Below are 10848 nucleotides of genomic sequence, written 5' to 3'. Positions count from 1 at the left end.
GCCCCATTTTGTGGGAGCAGCACTTACTTCGGGGAAGGATGTCCCGACTGCCCTGTCCTTCTCTGTCCCACCCCGCCCTGGCACTACCTGACCATTGCTTTATCTGTCCCCTCCATTCTTGGTGAGGATCTGTAGATGTTTCAGTGCAGTCCTAATGAACTCACAGAGGTTCTAGGTAGGTGCTAACAGATTGTTTCCATCAAGCGTGGATCCCTGCCCTTGGAAGTCTGACTCCTCTTTCCCACCATATGTCTGAGAAGCTATAAATTCATGCTCATGTGGGGGTTTTTACTTATGCCTATAAGTGTGTTTCTATGTACCTGTTGTGTCTTTGTGGCATACCTGCTTGTCACCCCAGGGGTGGCCCCCAGGCCAGCAGCACCAGCATACCTGAGAGCTTAAGAAATATGGCAGCTCAGTCCCCATCCAAGACACACTGACTCAGAATCTGCATTTTATGGTTTTTGTGCATATTAGTATTCGACAAGCCTGGCATTCTTCTTTGCAGATGCCCAGGAGAGCATATGTTTCATGTGGGTGAGAAGGTCAGTACCTAGAGGTTGGGTGCAATTGTATTACACATCTGTACATTTACAGCCACACTTGTGGGCCTCTGTACGTAAGTGTTATGTGTCTCTTGTTCAAAGGTGGGCAGCGTTTCCTGAGGGCTGACTATGTGCCAAGCACCCTGTAAGTTCCTAACATGATCATTTATATCCTCTGCCTCTTTTGATTTTCATAAAGGCCGTGCAGGGAGCAGAAAGCGGGAATGATTTGTGTTGAAAGCCTTAAAAACATCCAAAGGCTTTGACCCAGTATATTCTACTTCTAGACATCTGTCCTAGCAGAAATACCTGAAATAAAGAAAAAATGATTCATGTACAAAAATTTACATATGCATGTAATCCACAATATAAACCAAGAACTGGGAACAACTGGTTTGCCCAGTGGAATTACAGAAATGATGACATAGCCTTGAAATGAGCAACAACGTGGCCATTAGCTGAGTTTAGCTGAGCCATACTTTCCTGTCCATGCCAAGTGCATGCTGTGCAAAAGGTTCATAGAGCAAATCATCATGTTCCCTGCTGTCACGAATATCAAGATATTTATGAAGTTTGTATAACACTGGGATATTGTGTTGTAATGCAAACCAAAATGTGTATCAGAGGCACCTGGCTGGTTCAGTCTGTTAAGCATACGATTCTTGATTTTGGCTCAGGTCATGATCTCAGGTTCATGAGACTGTGCTCCCCCCTCACTGGGCTCATGCGCTGGGTGTGGAACCTGCTTGAGATACTCTTTCTCTCCCTCTACCCTTCCCTCTAAAAAATTTTAAAGAAATATTTGAAATTGTGTATCAGGTGTAATCGCAATCAAGGAAAAAAAACTTGCTTGAATCAGAAAGAACAAGCCATATGCCTTCCCACCAGCCAGGAAGCAGAGAGGAGGCAGGTGAGCTGCCCGTCTGTACACATAGTCCTGTGAAAGCCTTGGCTTGTTTTCTGTCTTAACTATTTTCTTTTATTTTTTTCTTTAAAGATTTTATTCATTTATTTGACAAAAAGAGAGCACAAGCAGGGGGAGTGCCAGGCAGAGAGAGAAGCTGAGCAGAAGCCCAACAGGAGACTCAATCCAGGACCGTGGGATCATGACCTGAGCCAAAGGCAGGCCTTAACCCACTGAATCCCCCAGGCACTCACGTACAAACTGGGTTTTTTTTGGTGTGTTTTAAAATATTTTATTTATTTACTTATGAGACACACACACACACACACACACACACACACACACATACAGAGGCAGAGACACAGGAAGAGGGAGAAGCAGGCTCCTTTCAGGGAGCCTGATGTGGGACTTGATCCCAGGACCCTGGGATCATGACCTGAGCCAAAGGCAGGCACTCAACCACTGAGCCACCCAGGTGCCCCGGTACAAACGGTTTTTGATTCCCCATAGATTGCAAAAGTCATGATTTGAAAGGAACCAAAGGAATGCTTTGTGAAGTAATACCAATACTAGCTCCTTTGTAGAGAGGATGGCTTTGCAAATTACGGGAAAACTTTTAGGAAAATCTTTCTTTCTCTGCATAGATTTAGACTGTACATTATCTGTGAATTGTTTACACTTCAGGGGGTGTGTGTTGTTAAGTCTGTCATCCGATCCAGCCAATACTCACTGGATGCTTGGAAAGTAAAGATCACCTGCAAGTCATAGCAGGTGGAGTGCTCAAAAGGACTAACCATGTTATGTCAATGCCCACTCTGAATTGTTTGGGAACTTGGAATGCCAAAGACCTCCCTAGACCATCCTGCTGCACCCTTTCTTCACCTCCAGCAGGGGTTGCTCCAGACTGAGGAGCCCAGATGCAGGGAAATACAGTGCAGTGCCACGGTGTGCCCATGCATTATCCTGTAGGAGGGGGAGGCTGAGCCCTGAAAGGAGAGGAAGTTCTGGGCTGCACACAGAACACGTGCTATATAAGTGGTAATTGGCTCTTCTTTTTGTCTTTCTACTTCTCCAATTGTTTGGATAATGATTACTTTTTTTAAAAAATGAAACTCTTACCAATGAATTAAAAAATATTGAAAGAGTTGAGAAATTATATTTGATTCCCTGATTTTTTTAACAACAGTTTTTAAAAAGCAGTTTCAGAGTCCCAGCAAAATTAAGAGATAGAGATTTCCTGTATACTTCCTTCCCCCACACATGCATAGCTTCCCCCACTATCAACATCCCCCACTAGAGTGGTACATTTGTTGTAATCCACGGACCTGGGCTGATACATCACAATCATTCCGAGTCCATACCTTTACATCAGGATTCACTCTTGGTGTTGTACATTCCGTGGGTTTGGATAAATGTATAATGACATATATCAATCATTATGGTACTATATAGAGTATTTTCAGTGCCCTAAAAATCCTCCACCTATTTATTCCCTCCCCCCACCCGTAACCTCTGATTTTTTACTGTCTCCATAGTCTTGCCTTTTATGGAATGTCACACAGTTGGAATCATATAAGATGTAGCCTTTTCAGACTGGCTTCTGTCACTTAGTGATATGCATTGAAGTTTCTTCCCTATCTTTCCATGACTTGATAGCTCATTTCTTCTGAAAAATATACTATTGCTTGGATGTACCACAATTTATTTATCCATTCACCTACTAAAGAACATCTTGTTGCTTGCAGATTTGGGCAATTATGAATACAGCTACTATAAATATCCTTGTGCAGTTCTTTTGTAAGGACGTAATTTTTCTGCTCTTTTGGGTAAATACCAAGGAGCATGATTGTTTAATCATATGGTAAAAGTATGTTTAGTTTTGTAACAAATTGCCAAATTGTCTTCCAAAGTGGTTGCACCACTTCGTATTCCCATCAGCAACATATGACAGAGTTCCTGTTGCTCCACATCCTCACCAGCATTTGATGTTGTCAGTGTTCCAGATTTCAGGCACTCTAATATGTATCTAGAGTATCTTGCATTTCCCTGATAGCATATGAAGTGGAGCATCTTTTCATTCACTTATTTATTTGCCATCTATATATCCTTTTATAAAAAGATATTTATTTATTTATTTATTTGAGAGCGAGAGAGAGAGACCAAGCAGGGAGAGGGGCAAAGGGAGAGGGAGAGGAGGGAGAAGCAGGCTGCCTGCTCAGCAGGTAGCCTGGTGTGGGACTCCATCTGGATCATGACCTGAGCCAAAGGCAGACGCTTAACAGACTGAGCCACCCAGGTGCCCCACTATCTGCATACCTTCTTTGGTGAGGTGTCTGTTCAGGTCTTTGGCCTATTTTTTAATTGAGTTGTTTTCTTGTTGTTGACTTTTAAAGAGTTCTTTGTCTATTTTGGGTAATTGTCTTTATCGGATATGTCTTTTTATAATCTTCCTTAGGTCAGATGCTCTGGAAAATGGGTCAGAGGCAGAGATTTATGTGCAGGAGGTTTCCTGGGGAGTATTCTGAGAGCAAAATCTGTGAGAGGTAAAAGAAGCAGGACTGCATAGAAGGACAAGTGGATGTGCTATGCAGTTACAACAGAGGCTCAGCCGAGGCCCCCGTGAGCTCAGGAGCTGCAGGGACCCTTCAGAGGCATCCCTAATCAAACGAGGGAGGTACGCCTTTGTGCCCCAACACTGACCAGTCAGCAGAGACAGGTTGCCCCAGGAATGGGGTGTACCCTTGGATGTAGCTGCTCACTTTGGCCAGGGAAATTCCCAGGGAGAGACTCAGCTATGAGCATCAGCAGCCAATCTTCCCAGTGCCTGAAGGCATCGGCACCTCTGTCCTGTGGGAGGATCTGGACAGCACACCACAGCAACCACTATATCATCTGAAAAACAATAAACTTGAAAATAAAGAAAAAGAATGCAGGGCTTCAAGTTCCACAACTGACTTGCTGTATTGTCTTTTTGGGCCTCAGTTTCCCCATCTGTACCCTAAGAAGGTGTTACTAGACAGACAGTCCCTGACTTTCTAGTTGTGGCTAACTGGGACACTCATAAGTCACAATCACCAGGCAAGCAGGTGCCCTGAAAGCTGGCCACAGCCCCCAGGGAAGATGAGGCTAAGGTGAGGCCAAGAGGTTGAGGGAGTTCATGGATCTCAGGGAGTTCTTAGAAGAAGATGAGGTAGCCTATCCTGCTGGGGCTTTCCTTCAAAAGTAATCGATGAATCATTAGTTTGTCATTAGCAGAACAAAGTGGGACATTGAAAGTGGGCTGAACCATCCCTTCATTACACAAATGAGAGGTCATGCCCAATGTCAACACTGAGTCAACAGCCCAGCTGGGGACAACCTCTGTTCCTAAAGCCTGGCCAGGTGATTTCTCAATGCCCCTGCTGCCTGTATCTTGAGAGACTGAGTCAAGGTGTGTTTCAGCTGGAAGAAAGAGATACCCCATCAAGCTAACTTTCACAAAAGATCTATTTGAAAAGAGTCTGGATGAGAGAAGATTTTCTCCATCCTCTTGTTAAGAATGGGAAAAAAGGACCTGGAAAGAAGTGACTTGAGTACAGAGTTGTCAATCAGTGTAGGGCAAGTTCAAAATGTATCCAGAGTGCTGGAGGGCCAGACGCTCTCTTAGCACAATAAGGTCAGAATTAATAGACCCCATGTCATAAGATCAGATCCCTTCAGATGAATTTTGAGGGACTTTCAGGGAAAAATTAATCTTGTGGTTCAGATATTTGATTTTAGAGGAACTGGTTGAGAATGAGCTTGAAACAGGGTGGAAGACTGCAACTTTTTCCCCTCCTCCACCCCAAAAGATTGGTTTCTCCCTCCCCTCTTCCAGATCATCACTGCTCCACCACACAGAGTCAAGACCCTGAAATCTGAGTCCCTCACTTCCCCACCAAACACCAGAAGCATATATGTGAAAGTTGCTTGCTATTTAGTGGACTGGGGAGTGTAGATAATGTATTGATACATGGTATTCCTGTAGTGAGGGCTGACACCTTCAAGGAAAGAGGATTTAGTGACGCAGAGAAAGGAACTGCAAAAGAAAGGAAAAGGATTTGAAGAGAAGGAGGGAGATCTGAGGAGGAAGAAACAGTTGGGGAATCCTCCAGAGTTCTGAGGATGATCCAAAGGGATACTCCAAAAGGCCTGGAACCCAAAGCAGGGGCCAGGGACATCACAGTGCAGTCTCAGAGAGCAAGGAGGTGAACACCTGACTCTCCTCCAGCAGCTCTGCATGGCTGCAGATGGAAACGCCTAGGTGAGAATGTTCAGCCCTGGTCAGGGTTTATCGTGCATAAACTTGCATCAGGAACATTCTGCACCTGCAACTGACAATCTGGCCAGAGAGAGCAAAACTGAGGTTTCAGATTCTCCTCACTTCATTCCCCACCCCCAACCTCTCCCAGAGATGGACTAGAAACACCTTCATATGGGATCCATGATGAAATGAGGCATCATGAAGCCCTCAAAGGCAGAAAATGGAGCAAGGCCATCCAGTGGGCTGACATTGGACTCCAAACAGTGGTCAGTAACTGTACTACGCAGGTAGTACAAATTCCAAATTTCAGTGCCTTAGTCCCTTGGACATGCATTGCTTGCTCATGTCATAGTCCCAAGCAAGTGGAGAGGAAAGGCTGTGACCCACTAAGGAATTCAGAATCCTGGACTCCTTCCTCCAGGTCCTTGACATCCTTTCCATGGCACCAGCAGGTGGTTGAGAGAGTTTTATGGGCCAGGTCCAGAATTGGAACACATCACTCCCGCTCCCATTTCACTGACCAGAGTGTACAACTAGCTACATTCAGTTGAAAAAGGAGGTGAAAAACTCAGCCTAGCCCTGTGCCCAGGGAAAAGCGGACACCATCGATACTGGCGATTGTTAAGGTTAGTTATCTTTAGCGCCATCTGTCACTTGCTACGCTATCTTTCCTCTGGACTAATTCAGTTTTTCCAGATAAGGATCCTCTTGTTCTCTGCCTGATGGCTTTTCACCTCTTCCTGTCATTCGTGACAGTCGTTGGGCTACTCATTTCACATATTATACCACTCATCCTCAGCTTTATGGAACTGGCACTATTATTCTCCCATGTTACAGATGACAGAACTGAGGCTCAGTGGGACAAAGCCCCACAAATTTGCCCAAAATTACAAACCCAGTAATTGACAGACACAGAATTAAAAACCATATCTGCTTGGCTCTGAAATGCTCTCTTTTTTCCATTTCCTAGTTTAGGGGAGAAACCCTACACATGCAGACACATCATTCTTCACCTCACCCCTCATATCCTAGACCAGATGCAATGAGTCAAGGATAATGGAAATGCAGGGAAAATCTTATATATTTATTTATTCACTAACCAGCAGTCATTTAATCTCATGTGCCAAACCTCACGCCAGGTGCCAAGCACACACAGATAAAACAGGCCCAACTTTAGCCCCCTGGAAGTATCAGTCATGAAGACACACCTTCATCAAGACACTTTCATTTTTCCCAGGCTTGGGAAAAAAAGGAATACTCAAACCACACACGGACCAACAAGTCTTAATCTTATTGAACTGGCAAGAATACATCTGTGGAGAGAAAATAAAACAGAGCTTTAGCACAGGAACAATCCCAGTGACCCTTACATTCCTCCCACCCAAAGGGTCCTCTTGTCAGTGGGCCCTACATCCCTTGGGATAAGAGTTTTCAATTAGCAATAATCGCGCCTTGGATAAACTTCATTGGCTACGATACTGCCACTGCTCAAAGCTCCCTTGGGATAAGAAGAGAGAGAATATGGTGCTGGAATAGTCAAAACAGCACTGGTCTTCGATCTAGGAATCAAGAACAAATCCAGGTTGTTCATTGACAGCTTCTGTCTTCATTCTGGTAAAATCTGGGCATTGGGCCTCTCCATCGGGGCATCACACTGGGGTTTCTTGTGGTTCCAGGAAACCCAGCCAATCGAGGTCATAACCATAGCAATACTCTCTCATCACACACAGACCTCTGAGTTTTAAAAGTGTACTTTTACATTTAGTATCTCAGAGGATATGCTTGTGTCCATTTTACAGCTGGGAGCACTGAGGCTAAAAAGATATAGTCAGTTGCTCATAGTCACACAGCCAGTCAGAGGCAGAGGTGGTGTGAAAAGATATAATTCTCGCCTCTTGTATCATGGGTCCTTTCTCCTGGCTCATTTTGAGAAGCCTTCCTTCCCAGGACCCAGCACTACCAGTCACAGGTGACCCTGGGGATTGCTTGCTTAGAAAACTGGGGGTGCAAGGTGTTGAGGGGCAGTGGATCTACTTGGGGGGTGGGTAGTGAATGCATAGGGAGATACCAAGTACCCTCCTTCACATGGTAAGAGGGTTAAGGCTGTAGTAGGATCCTGGGGATGTGGATCTGAGCCAGATCTTACCTTTCACTGGCTTAACACAGGAATTCCCACACACTCCCTTGCAGCACTTGAGACTGTTCAGGCAGTGGCTGTCATTCAGGCATTTGTCTGTGGGGTTGGGCCTCTTGCACTGGTCAGTGACCAGGGGACACTTCCCAGGATTGACCTTAACTGGTGAGAACGGAGTCACAACTCAGAGGCTTGCCCTCCTAGACATCACCCTAGCTCCTACCCCATCTCTACCCCGGTGTGCCAATCACTTCTTCTCTACCTCGGCACCCAAACTGAGGCCAGTGCATGTCCTGTTGGAGTCCCCTTTCCACCGAGGGGGCTGCAATTAGGGTTGCAAGTGTCTGACAGAGTGACTTATTAGCTGAATGAGTGGCTAACTCCTGGACTTAGCATAAGCATAAGCATAGCAGTGAGCCCTGGCTCTGCCTCACCTTCCAGCTCAGTTCCCAGGAGCCCCCACCACTTCTCCCAGATGTGTGTCCTTAAGCTGAAATCTCCCTGGTCCCCTCTTCCAGGGCTTTGTTTCCTCACCAGGCTTTGATGGGTCTACAGGATCCACGCATTTGATGCCACAATATTCACGACAGCATTTCTGCTCCTTCGGACAATCCCAGTCACTCTGGCATTGAGGGGGTTCAAACACAAGGCACATCACACGAGGTGTGAAGGGGCAGGCTCCGTGCTTAGCTTTCTCTAAAGAGTAAGAACAAAGGAGGAAGAGGGAGCTGATTCTGAGTCATGACCACAATCCAGGACAAGGAACTGGCTTGGGGGGAGGGGCGGGGAGCGGAGAAACCTAACCCAGGCAACCGACCCCAAAGGAAAAGAGAGTGTTATTAGGATTCCTGTTTGAAGGCAGGTGTGGGGTTGTGCCAGGCTGAGCCAACCACTCAACCAAGAGGGAGTTGATGGCACAGAAAAGAAGGTATAGAGATGGTGGTGTGCAGGTAAATGTTTTAAAAGAGGCCTTTTTGGCATTAGCCAATTTCCATGGTGTAAAGAAGGCCACCATGGCTGATTTCAAGCTACCACATGATGTCAACTAGCTTGCAAAAGTCTTAAAAGTGTAACCTCCCGCTGTCGTGAGCCAGTATAAGCCAGCTCCAGCACACAGCTGGACAGAGCTCATGGTCAGGTGCGCCTTCCCCGGGGGGTTGACTGGGAGGGAAGCCAAGAAGGACCCCGGATAGTAGGAGAGGCAGCTCATCAGAGCCTGAAGGAAAGATTCCAGATCCACTGAGAGCAAATTGACCATTAAAAAGGAAACAGTAAGAGAAGAGAACATTTTGGAAAATTAAACAGAGAGCAAAATAATGCGACAGAGCAAAAGAGCAAACAGTAGAGAAGTTGCTGTAGAGAGGGAACAATAAGGAATACAGGGGCTGGGGTCACTGGGTCCATCTGGTGGAAGATGGGTCTCTGGACACTTCAGAAACTCTTAGCTGAAATCCTCAGAGGGACACTTGAAATTAGGGTCCTTGGGCCAGACCACTGGAGAGGTGGCTTCAAGGTCAGCTGCTGGACTAAGAGGAAGAAGCTACTCCCAAGCTGAACTTTCATGGACTCTGGCACCTGGATACCACCTGAGAGACTCCAACTCACCTTTGCTAGCACCTTCCACAGTCCAGGTCGTGAGGATTTCCAGGGCAAGGAGCATCATGAGAGGGATGACGCTGCCGGGTTTCATAGTGACGGCCCTGGTGCTGTGGTGGCTAGGGCCAGGCTCTCCCTTTATGCCTCCCCCAGAGGGTGTGGTCACCCCAGAAGTGCCCAGGCCCTCCCACCTGCTCTGTCCTAAGCCGGAAATTGGGAGGAGGACAGTAACTCCACTACTCAGAATATTGGTGGCAGGAGCCCAAGGCCTAGCAAGGGACATGTAGAAATCAGAGGAGCAGGAGGTGTCAGCAGACTGGTCGGGAAGCCATATGGAAGCACCTGCCTTGGGCCTTTGGCCTGGAGCAGGGGAGGGGCTCAGAAGGGAAGGTACAGGGCAGAACAGGAGGACATTTCAAAGGAATCTCTCTGCTTGCCTTGACTTTCCCTCACATGGTCTTGCTACCAATTCCCTGGGGTCATTCCCTTTCCCAGACTTCACGTGACGCCTCCGCCTGCGCCCTCTAGAACTTGTTTCCACCTAATACCTGCAGTTCCAGGCACTCTGCCAATCCCATGGAGCTTCTCAAAGAGCCCATGTGTCATGACTGGTGAAGAAGGGACAGCAACCCAAACCACGGCTTTGGGCCCCAGTCTTCCCAGCTGTGAGGTGGGGTAGTCATGTCTGCTTGGGCCACCCAGCAGGATTGGAGGTAAAGAGTGGGGGGATAGAAGGGCATTGCAGGGAGTGAGCACTCTGCCCCTGAGCACCAGGTGGAAGTGAAGTTGATGGGAAGCCCATTTTGAGTCCCTTTCCCTGAGATGAACCGATAAAACTCTTCCCAGCAGTCAACTGGGCAGGTGAGCCAGGAGTGCCGCTTGATGTGCTCAAAAAGTTTTCCCACACCCCAAATTATCCCCACTGCGCTCTCATAACTATAATGAAGGTTCTTATTTACTGAGCATTGGCTATGTGGCAAGCAGTTCATGGGGAACATTTCTAAATATCAAAAGGAAGCCTATTACAGCGTAACCAAGAAATAAAATGCAGGGGATAGAGAAGCCAGAATGTAGGGGAGGAAAGAAGGGAGCCCCCACGATGGTGTGACAAAAGATCCCGGTGACAGCTGAGTGCGGGAAACACAGGGCCACCAGTCCAGACTGGAAAGGGTCAGAGGCCTCCAGGAAATTCATCTTTGGGAGGTGAAGTGAATAGCATTTGGCGCATATGAACACAGAGAGGAGATTTTGGCAACCAGTGAAGAGTTTGTGGTTGAAAAGTGTTATGTGCCTACAAAACCAAGCAAACACAAACTTGACAATTTTTCATGTCAAAGAAAATAAGAAGTTGTGCCAGAAAGGAAAAGTAGTTGGTTTACTATCTACT

General features: G+C 46.6%; 1 protein-coding gene and 1 pseudogene across 1 annotated transcript; both read right to left on the bottom strand.

The window, feature by feature from the left end:
* Positions 1 to 6818: 6818 nt before the first annotated feature.
* LOC102151692 (antileukoproteinase-like) lies at positions 6819 to 10391 on the bottom strand. The gene is made up of 4 exons (XM_038571377.1): positions 9471 to 10391; positions 8400 to 8561; positions 7878 to 8027; positions 6819 to 7044 (listed from the first exon to the last, which is right to left on the bottom strand). Exons 1-4 carry the CDS (start codon positions 9742 to 9744, stop codon positions 7022 to 7024), a joined length of 609 nt encoding a protein of 202 aa, XP_038427305.1. The 5' UTR covers positions 9745 to 10391; the 3' UTR covers positions 6819 to 7021.
* Positions 7111 to 7227, bottom strand: LOC119865806 (annotated as a pseudogene).
* Positions 10392 to 10848: the final 457 nt, after the last annotated feature.

Source organism: Canis lupus, chromosome 24 (assembly GCF_011100685.1).
Source record: "Canis lupus familiaris isolate Mischka breed German Shepherd chromosome 24, alternate assembly UU_Cfam_GSD_1.0, whole genome shotgun sequence".
NCBI lineage: Eukaryota > Metazoa > Chordata > Mammalia > Carnivora > Canidae > Canis > Canis lupus.
This window is presented reverse-complemented; position numbering and strand designations above follow the sequence as displayed.

What these genes read in the sequence shown, in the direction of transcription:
- LOC102151692 (XM_038571377.1), bottom strand. Translation starts at nt 9,744, where the DNA reads ATGTCCCTTGCTAGGCCTTGGGCTCCTGCCACCAATATTCTGAGTAGT. An exon ending in TGTGGAAGGTGCTAGCAAAG is followed by an intron (nt 8,562 to 9,470) that starts GTGAGTTGGAGT and finishes CTTACTCTTTAG; the next exon opens with AGAAAGCTAAGCACGGAGCC. An exon ending in TGTAGACCCATCAAAGCCTG is followed by an intron (nt 8,028 to 8,399) that starts GTGAGGAAACAA and finishes CGTTCTCACCAG; the next exon opens with TTAAGGTCAATCCTGGGAAG.